At 39.6% G+C, this 16,538-nt stretch overlaps 1 protein-coding gene across 1 annotated transcript; it reads right to left on the bottom strand.

Annotated features, from left to right (window-relative positions):
• Positions 1–1,488: 1,488 nt before the first annotated feature.
• LOC145987201 (transcription factor HES-1-A-like) lies at positions 1,489–12,571 on the bottom strand. Its single transcript, XM_083121718.1, has 3 exons — positions 12,561–12,571; positions 8,021–8,122; positions 1,489–3,194 (listed from the first exon to the last, which is right to left on the bottom strand). Exons 2-3 carry the CDS (start codon positions 8,105–8,107, stop codon positions 2,646–2,648), a joined length of 636 nt encoding a protein of 211 aa, XP_082977844.1. The 5' UTR covers positions 8,108–8,122; positions 12,561–12,571; the 3' UTR covers positions 1,489–2,645.
• Between the last annotated feature and the right edge of the window lie 3,967 nt (positions 12,572–16,538).

Raw genomic sequence — 16,538 nt, 5'->3', positions numbered from 1 at the left:
GAACGCTCTCACTCACCAACTGAACTTGTGTGCGTGTTTACTACCCCATCGTTGTTCACATACACCATCTGGTGGCTTCTCTCGAAAGTACATGCTATACACTTTCAAACGTATATCTTAGATTTTTCGTGTTGTGTCCTGTTCGCCAGAAAAAAAAAATAGTTGCCATGACTTATAACTTAACCCATATTCATTTTTGATGTGGTTGAAAAGACAGAAGAACGTAAATGATTTTCAATCAATAACCATTACGTAACGTATTAATGGAAACACTGACTTATACGAACCATTCTTCACCTACATTGTTGTGGATCATGTGACTTCTTTAACCCAAACACTGCCAAAACAATACTAACAAATTGAAGTATTTGTGCGTACTATATTCGAGGTTCGAACCCTTAACCCAAATGTTAACAAACGACGTAAAATAACTGGAACAGAAAGAAATAAAGAAAGACGAGGACAACTCGTGAACTATTGAATATACACCAGATTTGAACTTAGCTACAATGATAGTGCAACGCAAAATATTCTGTGACGGAGGCTGGCGTCACGTTTAAGTAAAGTAAATTCGAACAATTGAGAATATTTCCGTTACAGTATTATCAAAATAACATCATATTGCAAGGGAACAAACGTGTCAGTGTCAAAATTAATCACTTTACTGAACAAAATAGCAAAAAACGACCAAATATTGATACATTTCATTTGGACAAACAATGAATATTAATGCACTGCTATGCTGGGCATAAACAGCCAAATGTTAAAGCTCTAGATCCAATAAAATTGATCATGATTAATGCACTTCAAAGAAGGGCTATTTTTAAATAAAACATAGTGAATAATATAGGGGGAAGCAGGTAAACGAAACATGGCAATCGATATGAATAATTAATTTTTTCAGCACTTACGATAAGCCATGGACATCCATAGAACATTTTCCAAAGAGATGGGAAAGCAAGTTTTTTTTGTTTTTTTTTTTCAGGAGGGACATAATAGTGTTGGCCTAAAAAAGACTCCTTCGGTTTGGAGCTTTCATGTTTCTGCTACGCCCTTATACTAACTGACATAAGTTATTGACTAAAGTATATTACTGAAATATATATTTCTATGTTCATTGTCAGTGGTCCTCCTTCAACCCACTCAATGATCAAGAAAAGTTTCGAAATTGAGTTACTTTGTTAGTACCATAATATGTAGTTATTATGTACTATAGAGTAGGGGAAATCAAAAATATAATGTCTTATATTTAATTGAACTTGACAGAATAAATAATTTATCATAGCTAGTGAAACTTGTCCATGTACCAGATGAAGGGTGCAAATACTAATGTTAATACAATCCATCAGTTCTACCTGAAACTAAACACAAGTAAGTTATGTAAAAACTGTAAATAAATTCAGAAATAAAAAGTCACGTCTTTTACTAGAAACATTTTTAATTGATATTAAAATGAATTCAGAATATTTATTCAACACAAAAGCCTCAATCAAGTTTCAAAAATATTGAAATAGCCTAAAATAAACTGAAACATAACTTTAAATTACAAAAGGCACTCAGTATCTCACTACAGTTCAAGTCTCAAAACAGAACGATTTAATACAATGAAGATAGCCATGAAAAATAATGTAAATCAGAACAGGTTAAGCCTCATGCATTAATTACAAAATTACATTAAGGTATTATGACAACTAGTGGTACAAGAAAGAAAAACTTATTATGAATAAAGTGAGTCAAGCAGACCATAACGTAAAATATACAAACATTATCACAGCATTCAAATTCTCAAGCATTGAAAACTTGCGTAAGCTTTTTTGAGACATTTCAGGTACAATGTAATAGAATCCCGTCTCCATTCATTGCCTTAAATAAGCAGTTTACTGGAAAGCTTACAGTTTTAAACAACATGTATTACGTATGTACATGGAAGCATTGTTCTGTCTTCAAGGAGCACTTGATTTGATGGAAGAACTTTATTATTAACACTATTTTGTGTTTTGTAAAAACAGTCACAATCTGCACTTTTATATTATACTGTAGTAAATTTGCAATCAGTTAATTGTAGTACATGTTTAAATAACGTTATTTACCATGAACAACTATCATTTGGGTTGCATTCTTCCTCTTGTTGTAAAGAAACTTTGAAAGTAGACTTTCTGTTGCCCTTAAACCCAATTTGTCATTTTCTCTTTTATGGAAGAAGGTACGAGAATCAACATGATGTCATGTTATGATGAATAGCATTATCTCGGAATTAATGGATTCATATTTGTGAATATCTTAGCCATATCTAAGCATATAAAGCTACCGTCCACCACGAAAGACGTACCTAACTCGAATAGACGAATCTAAAAACGTAAATGGAAGTAGATGAATGCGCGTAACTACGCTGTGAGATTCAGATCAGTGCTTCCTTTGTATGCTTATTATTGTTCACTTGTTACTACGAAGACATTACTACGTTTGACACTTCAATATCTTTTCAGCAGCACGCGATTATCACAGAACCTACTTCCCCGTTTGCAAGCGTCACCTCAACTCCATTCAACCAGCGAACTTGTCAAATTAGCGCATGCGCAGTAGCGTTAACGGTCGCTACTGTCGCGTATATAGCAGTCTAACTTCACTTTAAACCCGATAAGCTTCTACCAAGGCCTCCACACAGGCTGAATCGGTTCCGGGCATTCCTTATTCAGTCTCTCTCCGAGGTTTTGAGGCGAGTCGGGAAGGTTAACGTGTTCCATCTTCTTGAAGTCTGCCGGAATGACGAAGGCGAGATCTCCGTTCGGAAGCTTTGTTGGGAGCAGCGTGTATCCGCCGGGCGTCTGGATCACCATCTGCGCCTTCACCTTGGTCTCCGGGGCCGGCAGGCGATCGACCTCCTCCTTGGAAGGGCTCGTGCTGTCCGCGGGGCCCTGGCTGCTGGACACGTGGCCCTCTCCGCCAAGGCTGTCGAAGCACCGGGCGAGGTGAGAGTTCAGCCGGTCCCTGAGACTCGCTTCCACTTCCTTGCACTTGCCGAGCGTCTCTCGAACTTCCCGCGCGCATTCGCTGAACCCCGCCCTGAACTTCACGCAGACGTCTGCCTCCCTCTCCTCCTGATCTGCCGTTACCAGGTTCTGCTGCAGGCGGTGAAGATGACGCACCGTCATTTCCAATATGTCGGCCTTCTCCAATTTCGATGGACGAGCACCCTGTAATCCAAAAAGCAACTAAAAATCATAATATTTAAACAGTTTAAAACATTGTATTGTAAAAACACTCAAAACACAACTTTTCGTGTGTCTCATTTCTACGGCATAGGCAATCGTTTTAACAAATAGGTAGAATGAATATTAATCATAGGGGGCTTTTAAACAAAAGTTGCATGTTATTAATTGCAGAAAGACATGAAAGGATCCAAACTGGTGTTGCATGGTATTCGCCACTTCCAGTATGACTATTCCAATTTGATACGCGAGCATCAACAGTCTCTCCGCCTCTCGTCCCGTGTGAGAATAGCATGAGAACGATAAATTAAACCATAAGGTTTATATTGTTGGATTCACCTGTCATACAAGGCCATGTATTGAGCAAACCCACCGGTTGGTCTTAAATAAAATAAACGAAACAAGGAATGGGGGTGATATTCCAGGTGACGAAAAGTTGCTTAAAAACGAGAAAATAGAGGAAAATAATAAATTCCATTTTCCCTCGACACCTAACTTTTCATGGTGGTCGCGGTGGCTCAGTCGGTAACGCGTCTGAGTACCATGCTAAAGGTCCCGGGTTCGATCCCCAGCCGGTTCAAATCCGGGAACTTTTCTAACGATGGAAGCGGCCCCGGCGCCCACCCAGCGTCGAATAACATGGGTACCTGGGGGAAACCCTGGGGGGTAAAGGCGGTCAGGGGCGTGATGCTGATCACATCACCCCAACTCACGACCGGATCAAGAAAGTGTGGGGCGTTACCCCCACACCCCCTATACGCCTTCATGGCGTGGTGCTAAGCACAGGGGAGCACTTTACCTTTTTTTTACCTAAATTTTCATTCATACGCTATTAGCTATCAGCTACTTCTCTTTAGATGTTTAGCACACGATATTTTACAAATACAAGTTATGAATGTAACTGTTGAGAACCTACGTTGTATTTTGAAGTTAAGTTGTATTCTTAGAAGGCATGTACAAATATTTGACAAGTTCTTAAAAACTATTGAAAATGTAGGTTCCCGAAATGAAAATAATAGCACAATGCAACATCTTGATTTCTATCCGGAAGAAACACCATGTTTGTCATCGAAAGATAAGTTATTTCAACTTTAAAATGGCAAAATCCGAAAGTTTAAGCTGCTAGTAGAGTAAGTAAATATCACGATTTTCAGACAGCGATTAGGTGTCACTTTTCCCAATGGTTTAAATTTGATCGTCGAAGTAATCTAATTATTTTTCTCCTATGTCATAGTGAGGTATGTAAAAGTGAGAAATATGTGACATAAAGTGCAGTTTCGAGTTCATTTAATACGGAATGATCCCGTATCTTGTTGTACGAAAGAGTGAACGCACAACAAGGTTAATCGGGACTGGACCTACAGTTCAAAGTGGGAATCCAACCACTATGCTCCTCCACTGGGTATCGAACCTTAGACCCCTTGATTACAAGGCGGGAATGACACCACTGCACCATCGTGGAGACACTTCTTACTTTAGAACAACACCGAATGCAAAGAGCAAAAAAGGGTGAAAATAGAAAGGAACAGCTTGTTTGCCATTACATTTGTCGCCAGCTGCATAGTTACACAATTTGTTTCAGTTTCTAATGTTGTATTGGCGACCAACCCGACTGTGTTTCGGCACGTGTCTCATTTCTAAGTTTCACTCCACCTTAAACCTGTGCCCAGAACACAGTTAATGAAAAACGAAGATCCACTTGAGCAGGTTTTGGAGATATTCAGAATTTGGAATATCATACTGTATTTTCGAATAGGGAGAAGCCCGACCCTGTGGCCGAGTGGTTAGCACATCGCGCTCCGACGCCAAGGGTCCCGGGTTCGAATCCCGGTCGGGCTTGGTTGTTTGTGAATGTCCATTCATCAATTTCATAATTTCATCACTCATCCCCATCTTCGCAAATTAGCCAAGAGGCACAAAACACAATCAATAGGGAGAAATTTTCGGGAAAAAAAACAACAGTTTATACCCTGTCTCATCTATCTCTGGAGCAAGACCACGTATAGCGTCAGAGAAGGGGAGGAGAGCGAAGCAGTACACGCTGCTTCGCATACTGCAGCCGCTTTCCACCTCCACGCAATCTCGTTCCCTCTCGCGTGTTCATTAGTAGGTATAGCTTTCTCGCGTTACAACTTGCGTAGAAACTTATTTTCGTTCGCCTGCTCCAAAGATAGTTGGGACAGGGTATGGCACAAAAAGGAACATCAGTGAATACGTGAAAATATTATTACATTGGTCTTTCGACCCCTTGTTCGTTGCAACTGCAACCCCCATAATACAAATGTTTGGCGGGCTTGCATAGCTTACAGGATATTGAGTCTACTCGAGAAGTCGGAATGCTCAGATCGGCTAATCGGAACACGACATATTGTTTAAATTAGGATCCGAACACACGTGTATATGCGTGTGTGTATGCTGGAGTGCACAAAAAATTGTCCCCGTACTTCAATCTAGCATGAATATTTGTTTTTCTTCAGTGGTTATCCAACCTAACACCCAGAGATAGATGATGAAATTTTTCAGAAATATGTCGTTGAAGATAGGCAAAGACAGAAAACTAATAACCCGCAGCTAAAAATAAGTAATGCATATTCTTCACCACATTTCGGAATATCTGGCTAGGCTATTAGAAGCCGGGCAGCAGCGAAAGAAACCGAAAACTATGGTGTTTTTTAAAGTTTCTTATTTTCTGCAGAAATTACAGTATGGTCCATAAATTACAAAAATGGTGGGATGCCTTTTTAAGGTGTAAGGGCTGACCTTTTCCAAAGACACCCTTCCACGTAGTACACCCTGGACTGCATTTTGCAGACTAGGGAGGCTCTGGCGTCTGGACTCACAGCCAGTATAATCCCCTGTGGGGCTCGTTCGTGTTGTGTCGTCCCTATATGTTTGTGATTGTCGCTTCATCCATGTCATCTTGTCACTGTTCATCCTCATCTTCGCGATTAGCCAGAGGTGGCAGAAAAACGAAGTAAAAACGAACTTAATTTATCATTCAATTAAAGCAAGTACTTTTGAGAAACTTGTATATAAAGCTTGCAATAATTTTGGACTTCAGAAAATTCATATTTAGTAGGCTACATTGTCGTTGATGAAATTAAGTCACTTCTGTTAGGACTTAAGTTATCTAGCTTGAGAGGGAGGTCTATTGAGTCTATTTAAATGCACTAAGGAGGATTTTCAAGGTTCTGTAAATTTAGGGCATCCCCCATTCTTCTCTTCTCTAAACCAAGTAGTTCAAATATTCTTTATTGTTGTTATTATATACAGGGGTTGGAAAATACAGGGCGAATGAAAATTTGCACCTGGCGCCTCAATTTTTAAATTCTAATTTGTAAAAAATATTTCGAATTTGCTTACAGGAATTTCCATTAGCATTTTTTTAAATAACGAGTACAGTATATGTTTGTTTTTTAATGTTTGTGTGTTTCCTGCATCGCGTTTATCATTAAATCAGAAAATAAACATGCCATTACAAATGTTTGCACTGAGCTGAATTTTAGAAGTCTGCAGCTATATGATAGAGTCGGTTTTACAGCAGACAGTTACATATGTTTATTCTTATAATAGCAAACATTACAGACATATTACACATATTGGATCATCACTGTTTATAATATTTACAAATACCCAATATAAAACTATACGTATAATATTTTCTTTAATTGATTCAGTGTGACTTAAATGAAAAATACAGAAAATTGCAGTGTGTGACGTATGTACCTTTTCTCGAATACCCTAGATATATTAGAATGTATTGCATTGTTATACATGCTGTTGCCAGCTGATTCTTCTTTAGAAAAACCACTCCGGCGCAAGAATTACATATTTTAAACCCAATCTTGTATTAATTAATAAATTAAATGTTTTAAAATCACATTTCATAGCTTATGTTAGATTCATGGCTTCCTTAGCCCGTATTTGTAAAGAAGAGAGGAAAAGAAAAGCTAGCTCCCGAGAAGAAGGATTTGACGCATGAATTATTTTTAGTTTTGTCTGTTCCTGATTATATATTTCTATTTAAGCAACATTAGGTTTTTCCGATGGAGTAATTGCTAAAGGTCTCGCCTTGTAATCAAGATATTGTGGGTTTGATCCCCGGTGGAGGTACACACAGTAATTCGGATTCCACTTTAAACTGTAAGTACATTCCGAATTGCCCATCTGAGCATATGAATTGGACTTTGCAACATTCAAATAAATTTTATTTAGGATATTTTTTCACGATTCTATTAATGTTTGTGTGTAATGTACATTAAAAATCTTTTCATAATACATGTCATAATTTTATTGTGAAATGCCGATCTCCGTGACGGAGTTGTTAGCCCAAATACCGGCTTGAGCAGAACTGTCCTTTCATGAGTTTCATCATATCACCATTGATTTTCATCTTCGCGATTAGCCAAAACTGGCAGAAAAGCGAAATACAATAAACCAAATCAATCAATGTTGCAAATATCTGAAATATTTGTTGATTTTTCTTTCCATTATCGAACAAATCAAATAAAAATCTGCAGCTATTCTATAAAATCAAATTTAGTTAGTTTTAAGTCCACTTTACGCTCAGATTCGTTAATCGGAACTGGACCTACAGTTTATAGTTTGATCCGAATCACTCAATGAACGAATAATTTTATGAAACATATAACCAAATGCTACTTTTCTAATTTTCAATATAGTTGTGTTGTAGAGGGGTACAGAAGTACCAAAATGGTACCCACCATAATGTCAACAATTTAGAAAACCTGAAAAATGAGTTCGTTCAAAAATTCTTGCTGCTTTCTGAAGACAAGTTCAATTGTATTTACCTCTCTCTTGATGGAATTCGAAGCCAGAAGGATCCTTTTCAGTTCGTTCAGACTCTGGTTGATTCTTGCCCTGCGACGTTTCTCCATCAGCGGTTTCCGTATCTGCAAGGAGTGTCAGAAATTCATATTACTACATAGAAAAATATTATACTGTGCTCGGAGCATTGGATTAATTCAGTTTTAGGATCATAAAAACTTTTAATCATAATATGTGGGCTACGATTTTTACAACATAGAAATAATCAAAATGTTTTTTAAAAAAGAAGGAATTATGACCTAAAATGTCCATAAGCATACCCTAACAACAATGTAAATATCTAATTAATAAATTGTGTCTACTCATAAAGTACTTCATGGGATGAAAACGTCGAAACATTGTATTCAAAATAGATCACTTCAGTGAAAAGAAATAAACATTTATTCAATAATCAGTGCATACTTTCCCTGTGTTTTTCTCATGTTTGCTGAAACAAGCAATCCCACCCAAAATTCCTCATGTCGCATCATGGCTGGAATTGCGAATTACAATATGAATATTGCAATAAATTGTAGCGTATATTTGTATTAAATTCCCCTTGATTAGCAACTTTAAATAAATATTTGATACATTTTAGGACTTCAAGTATTGAGTTAAGTCCTGGGCGTGAGAAACAACAAAATATATTTCAAGGGAGTTCGTGGTAAATGAAATGTTATGAACCCCTGACCTCAAGAATAGCATGTTGAACTATGATAATAACAGTCTTCGGTTCGAATCCTGGGGAAGTTATGGATGTTGTTTTCTTTCATTACCATAATTTATACAATTGTTGCGATAAGTCTTATGCTCTATAAACACACACACACACACACACACACAAAGAAACGTGGACTTTTTCTAAGGAATCACATCGACTTTGTTAAGAAAGGAAATGTCACAAACACACGAATCATTGTAGTGTTAACCATATAGTAAAGCATGAATATTTCCAAGCAAATTGTGTCCATTCCATGTTTTTTTTCTTTTTCACGCAGTGTGAGTTTCAAGAATTGAAACAAAACTCCAAACAAGCTCATGACAACTTCTGCACCACCATACGTAAAAATTCATTCCTTTAAAACACGTAGAATACAAGGGAAAAATTAATGAAAATAATCATGGACAATTTGCCGAGAAATACTTTTGCATCGCGCTGTACATGCCATATATAGTTGCTCTGATCACCTCCACCATCTTCCCCGTGACTCTGCGGCTGTTTTAAAGCGTATTTTAATCAAGAAGCTAGAAAAATATTTTAAGCAGATGTCATATATGATGAACAGTTGTTAATGGTAATATTTATGCATCCCACTTTACTATATGCTTAACACTACGATGATTCGTGTGTTTGTTTATGAGATCATTTTATCTACAATGATCAAATTTCATAGAATGGCTAGGTTAGCTAAAAGTTGTTGTTTTCACTCTTTCCCTACAACAGCACTCATAAGTGACAACGCATCCCGGGAACAAGTTCCACCTGCCTTGTCAAAATGAGCAGCAATTAACAAAAATAATATTAATTGATACGCATATAGGTAAAATTACAATTAAAAACTCGTCTATAGGCACCCGCCTCCCCCTCCCCAAATCCTTGGAAATCCAAATTACTTCTAGCTCAAATATGAATTGCATAATAAATTCTTTGAACTGCATCTATCGTGTAACCTATTGACAATTATTTCCCTACAAATACTATGCAAGCAAGTTACTGTAATATATTTCTGAGAGAGAAAAGAAGTTAAGCGCGGAACAAGTTTGAACATGAAGGTGGGCCTTCACTGTGGATCACATGACCTTCGATTGACTGAATGGAGTTTTCTGACTCTTCAACTCCAGCACGTTCTGACAGGCTTTTAAGCGGATAAGGGAAATGGCAACCGTACTGAATCGGTTCAAATTCCATATAAAAAGGAATTCAACTTTTTACGAAAACAATTTAAAAAATGTTTTCACAATTTCATAAATTTGTATATTTACGATTTATGAAAATTACGAAAGTTTTTTTTTTTTTTCAAAAAAAAAATCATGCTGTAAAATTCAACTTGAATCCAACGCGATTCGTGTGGCCCATCCATATGTAGAGGGGATAAATTTTATCATTCCTATGTAGTTTTGCATGTTTCACAACGACACACACTACACGATCGCATTGCTGTTCTACATTATGATGCCCGTAATGAAAACAATGATTTCTATGTCAAGAAATAATAATGACCATTTAACTTTGATCCTGCATTTTGATACTCGATTTATCAAGATAACTTTTCTTGCTGTTTTGGTTCTGCTGCAATTTTAATTAATGGAATTTTATTTCTATTATCAACCACCACAATAGTAGAATTTTTAGCTTTGTTTTGATTAGAAATGATAAGCTAATTTCCTGGGGAAGGGGGAGGAGGTCAATTACCCGGTTCTACCCTCCTTCGTGACGCCAATAAACTGGACCCGAAGTAAAAGAAAAAGCAAGCATTGAAATGTGTCGAAAGTGATCAAATACTGGACACATTGATTACAAGACGAAGCATTCCATTTGAATTGGCAGAGAGAATCAATACTGCACACAGAACATAAAATTTTCAGTTTACGCATTTCCATGAATGTATGCATGTGAAATTATACGTTAAGTCACTAGAGGATTCGTACATGAAACTTTCGGCTGCAATCCTTTTCCGAAATAGCTTGACGCAATTTCCCCTTCCACGCCACACACACCACACGTTTTGCTCTGCCGACAGTCTTGCGGTTATTTGATCCATTTATAAAAATTTCGGGCAACAATGAATGTTTTTTCTGTATCATTGTGATTTCGAAAAATAAGGTTTCTACCTACAGAGCCTACGATACAACATTTCAGGCTGATTTCAATTACAATTACCTGCATAACATGAACCAGAGAGCCAGTCAACCAAAGTTAACACAGTGGAACTTCTATATAACGAACACCAATGGGGAATGTAAAATTGTTTGTTTTTGAAAAGTGTCCGCTATTCGGATATAAACTTAAAATGCCACAAAAACTCGATTTGCCCAAAAAAAATGTTTCACGTGTTTTCATATTTTGGATTTCTTCTAAGTCTTAACGAACAAAATTTATCATATATACACATACATTTTCCAAATTTCTAATGTTACGCGTAAATTTGCAAAATATATCTAAGTTTCTCTAGACAGTGATGATTTCAACATTTTTTGTTACAGCTTATTTCTTGCATGTCTGTCATCGTAACGCACGTGCCAAGCACAAGATAAAAACAGTATAAGGTAAAGGTAAAGTTCCCCATGCATATAGCACCGTGCTATGATGGCACAAGTAGGGGTTATAAGGGATAGAGACCCACGCATTCTCGATCTCTGCTATTTTGGAGGTGATGTGATGAGCACCACGCTCCGGCCGCCTTTACCCCTCAGGTACCAATTGATTAGAAGTTGGCTGAGCCCCAGAGCCGCTTTATATGGGGACCCTAGATCACTCACCTCGGCAATCGAACCCGGGTCTCCTGCGTGGCAGTCAGACGCCCTACCCTTTTTTTAAATAAAAGGACAGCTCCTAAGCCCGGCAGCTTTCCCACGCAAACCACATAACAATTTTATCTCAATTCTCGACTTTTTCGTTCAGGACAGACAATCGCAAACATCCATGTCCGAACCGTGATTCGAACCCTGGGTCCCTGACTACGCTAACGACTCTGCCACGGAAGTCGACATTTTTTATGTGCCTCCACCAGGTATCGAACCCGGGATCCCTTGATTACAAGGCGACGACGTTACCATTACGTCATCGGCAAGGCCACTAGACGACCGCGTGCGTTCACATATAAAAACAGTACATGCATATTTAAAACAAAGAGGCCGAAAAATGACGTAAAAAAGTCTGGCCGCCACCAAATCTACGCGCCAAAGAAATCTGGTCTTATTGCAAAAATGTCACCTCCGAATTTCAGCAATTTCCATTGTTTTTTTTTTTCCCTCACGGTTGTAAATTGTTCGGAAGTTTTAAATCGCCCCTGGGGAATAGTTTTCAGTGTCCGTTATTGATATATCAGTTATTAAGAAGTTATCTCTCTCTATACCCCATGTACCTATGCCGGGAATTAAGAAATGTTCGTTAAAAGTTTTAATGTATAATTTTTGAAATTCCGCACTCCAAAATATATAAAGGCGAGTTTTATTTCTGTAAAAAAAAGTATTCTAGATGATCGATCCAGTGATTTATCCACATACCACCAATATTGACCCCTCCCCCAAAATTCTTCAACACCCGCCTAAAATTTTCAAAAAGGCTCAATTTATGGTCATTTTCGCTTAAAATTTACCCTTACATGCTCCTAAATTTGAAATTACGCCCCCCACTCAATGAAAAATTCTGTATAAATCCCTGGACTGAGCTGCTTTTCCATTCACGTGTTGAAATTTCTGCGTTAATTTAACGTTTCCTTGAAATAACTTAGGCTTCACATCCCCAACAAAGCAAGCTGCATACTGAATGGCAATGCAGGAACAGTATAGGAATGTCCTTACCTTGCGACTCTCGCTGGCCGGTGTGGAAGGTTTGGCGCCCACTGTGGTCACCATCTCGAGGCTCATCACACGCACTACAACCGTTCCCTGCTCTCTTTCGAACTTCACTGCCACGCCACGACCACCGAGCGCTCCACACGCCCCACCCGTGTCCTCCCCTGTCACGTGACCGCCATCACCTGCCACGAGGGAGGGGAGGATGGACGGAAGCACGCCGGGCAAAGAAGGGCCACTCTGGCAATAAAGACCCCGGGGGCTCTCCAGAAAAGGCAAATTGGGAGGAAGACCGTTAACAAGGGCGGTGGATTTGGAAGGACCCGTCTCTGCGGGGGACGGGTCGGAGGGGTTGCTTTGCACTTGCATGACGGGTATATTACCCTTACATCACCCTAAAGCACCCTTGGCACATGTTTGGTTCTTTACCTCCCTTGCTTACTTTACGACAGCCCAATTAACTGTGACGAAATCCATGCATGGAGTGAATGAAATAGCCCGTAGGGATATTGTCCTGGTGCTGGACATTGCTATCTGCTTGGATTACACTACCGTCCGTTGGATCTCTCCAATGGAATGGATTTATATGTACCAAAAATATGTCAGATACAGTGGCGTAGCGCAGTGCCCTGGGCCCCCCCTTGCAACTAAAATATTGGGTGTCCTTTGGTAAAAAAAAATATCGAAAATACTACAACGTATATGTATCATCGATGACGTCAGAGGGTAACAGACGTACAACAGTTAGCTACCCCCCTTTGAAGTGTTTAACAATTACACCTCGGGGCCCTCCCGCATTGCGGGTGTTGTTGGGGCGGCTGCTATGCCACTGGTTAGAAATGTAAATACATATTATACGTGGGTGACATTAAAAGTTTTTAGATGCGGCAACACTGATTGCAGCAATACATTGTCTCTAGGATATGTTGAAGTTAGTAGTCTGTGAAGTGTGATAATGCTGCAGAATTTATAGTTGTTAATTGTTGTGTGCCAGAAATTAGTCAATTATTGTCGTGTGTGTACAGTAAAATGGATTTAACACGGAAGCACTTCAGAGCAATGATTTTTTACGATTTTCGAGCAGGTTTAACGCAGCAGCAATGTCATGAAAGGCTCCGAAATGAATTTCAGGAGGAAGCTCCATGCCGTGCGACTGTGTTTAATTGGTTTTTAGAATTTCGACGTGGACATCAGAAACTCAGTGATGAATTACGTGATGGTCTTCCTGTGACAGCAACTTCTCAAGAAAACGTCGACAGAGTGCGTCGCATGATAGAGGAGGATAACCGGGTGACATATGCAGTTATTAGTGCAACACTGGGTATTGGTATGAGTCAGGTTGAAACGATCCTGCATGACCGCCTTGGTGTCAGGAAGCTCTGTGCCAGATGGATCCCACACCATCTTACTCAGGAGCAAAAGCAGGCACGGGTCACATGGTGCATGAAAATGCTGGACAAATTTAACCAAGGACAATCAAATGCAGTGTATGACATCGTAACAGGTGACAATACTTGGGTGTACTGTTATGAACCCGAGAGCAAACGACAGTCGACGCAGTGGATCTTCCCGGATGAAGACCCACCAACAAAAGTCAGGAAGGGACGAAGTGTTGGCAAACAAATGGTTGCCACTTTCTTCAGTCGGACGGGCCATATTGCAACAGTGCCGCTACAGGGACGTCGGACCGTTAATGCTGAATGGTACACTACGGTTTGTTTACCGGAGATCGCACGGAAAGTTCGTGAAAAACGCCCACGAAGTCGCATTATTGTGCATCAAGACAATGCGCGCAGCCATACAGCAGTACGAACAATTGAATTCTTCAAAGCCCCCAACATCGAAGAAATGACTCATCCTCCTTACAGTGCCGACCTCGCCCCTTGTGATTTCTTCCTGTTCCCTAAAATCAAGGATACATTACGAGGTTCTTCATTTCCTACTCCCGAGGAGGCAGTCACGGCCTTCGTTCAGTGCATTCAAGAGGTGCCTGCAGATGTGTGGTCCCAGTGCTTTCACACTTGGTTTGAGCGGATGAACAAGTGTATCTAGAGACCTGCACAAGACCCGGAAAAAACCCGTCTGCGAGGAGGCGCGCCTACAATAATATGCAACACGCACGTCAAGCCCAGGTGTTCGACATCGCGCAAGGGAGCTTCACGTCACAGTTGTACGTACACAGTATCGATGCCTGCAGGTTTTTCTATTACCCGGGTCTTAAGAAGACCCGTGAGACTCGATGTAGTTCTTGCAGGTAGAAGGCGAGCACTACTATCAGTGTTGCCAACGGCCATTATATTTCACTACGCATGGAAATATTTTAATTTCTGCTAGCCGCAGGTGCCTTGAGGTTGTATAACCATTGGCGTAGCAAGGGGTGGGCGAAGTGGGCGACCACCCTGGGCCTCGCGCATATAGGGACCTCGCGTCCTATGGGGTTGATACGAAAAACGTAATAAATGGAAGTGAGAAAGATAGAAAAGGCTAATTTTTGTAAGCAATAAAATTAAAACATTTTCTTATCTGGCTTTATATTCTAGTTTAACGTTATAATTTGAATGATTACGTCAAGTCAGAGGCGGGTGGGAGCTCTAAGTAAGGGGTCTCAAAAAGTCAAATCAATTCTCATTTCTCATGTGAAACTTTAACGCAAAAATTGCTCGGACAATAATTTTATCCAATTATTATTTTCTTGAATATAAAGCGCTTTGTCTTGGCTTTTCTTCTGTCTCGTGACCTTCCATAGCATACACGATTTTAATATGTTAATGATAAAGCACCTCAAACTGCCACGGAGCAAAGTATGGGGCATTCAAATACTGCCGGTGTTTTTAACTGAGGAAGGGTATGGATAATATTAGCAGTTCTTCCTTCGTTCCTACAACTTCAGATGCAGCTATTGCCCTCTGTAACGCGCACGAAGATGATTTATATTCAGAATATCCTGATAAAGTTTTACGTTTCAGGAATGTGCTTAAATCTGAAATCAGCACTTCGTTCCTACGCGTCAGCAAAAATTCGATGCGACTGGTGTTATGTTACATCCGATCGTAGCGGTGTACGAGCGGTTTTATTGTTGTCAGCAGAACGTGTCTGATCACATTGAAGACATCGGAAGCGGTGGGGGGAGGGGGGGTCAATGGATTTGTCACGTTGTTTCTTGATGTATGCTAACCTAACACGTGCGTATGTTTGTGTGTGTGTGTGTGTGTGTGTGACTGTGGAGGAAATGCGCGCGCAACCATTGCGTATGATGCAAACACATGAAGAAATGATTTAAAGATGGCGCCGAATTTTGCTGTACCCCGAAAGCTTAGCGGCTAAGGTTATTGCTCTGTAAAACAAGAGGCGTCGAGGGTTCGATTCCTGGTAGAGTCAATATTGATTGATTGATGGATTGAGTTAGTTTTTTAAGTCCATTTTATGCACGGTAAAACTAATCAGGATTGGACCTACTGTTGAAAAGTGGTGATTCGGACCACTATGTGCCTCCACCGAGTATCGAACCTGGGACCCTTTGATTACAAGGCGACGATGTCAATATTGAATGGTCTCGATTAGCCTGTGTGTACATAAAGCCAACAAAATGGCTGAGTTAGAAAATCGAGTTGGGTTAGTGGTTAATGTTGTCACCTGGCAATGAAGAGGTCGCGGGTTCGATTCTCTAGGTAGTTAAATTAGGCCAATTGTTTAGTCCGCCATTATAGGTCCCCGATTAGTCCATCTGTGCATAAATAGTGTTTGAATAAAATCAATATGGCGGCTTTGGGTTAGTGGTTAATGTTGTCGCCTGGTAATGAAGAGGTCGCGGGTTCGATTTTCTAGGTAGTTAAATGAGGCCAATTGTTTTGTCCCGCCATTATAGGTCCCGATTATGTTTTTTATTCCGCGAGATGTTTTAACCAAGTGGTTGAGGGTTCGATTCCCAATGTTGGTGAAAATGGAATATTCAATTGTATTTGTTTAAAAGTTCCGATTAGCTTT

Source organism: Lepisma saccharinum, chromosome 4, assembly GCF_977018435.1.
Source record: "Lepisma saccharinum chromosome 4, izLepSacc3.1, whole genome shotgun sequence".
NCBI classification, from domain to species: Eukaryota; Metazoa; Arthropoda; class Insecta; order Zygentoma; family Lepismatidae; genus Lepisma; species Lepisma saccharinum.
The sequence above is the reverse complement of the archived record's forward strand: the minus strand, read 5'-3'. Positions and strand labels throughout refer to the sequence as shown.

Bases quoted from the DNA above. Each gene is read 5' to 3' on its own strand.
- LOC145987201 (XM_083121718.1), bottom strand. From the start codon at position 8,107: ATGGAGAAACGTCGCAGGGCAAGAATCAACCAGAGTCTGAACGAACTG. The intron at 3,195-8,020 runs GTAAATACAATT...TTTGGATTACAG, and splicing joins CGAATTCCATCAAGAGAGAG to GGTGCTCGTCCATCGAAATT.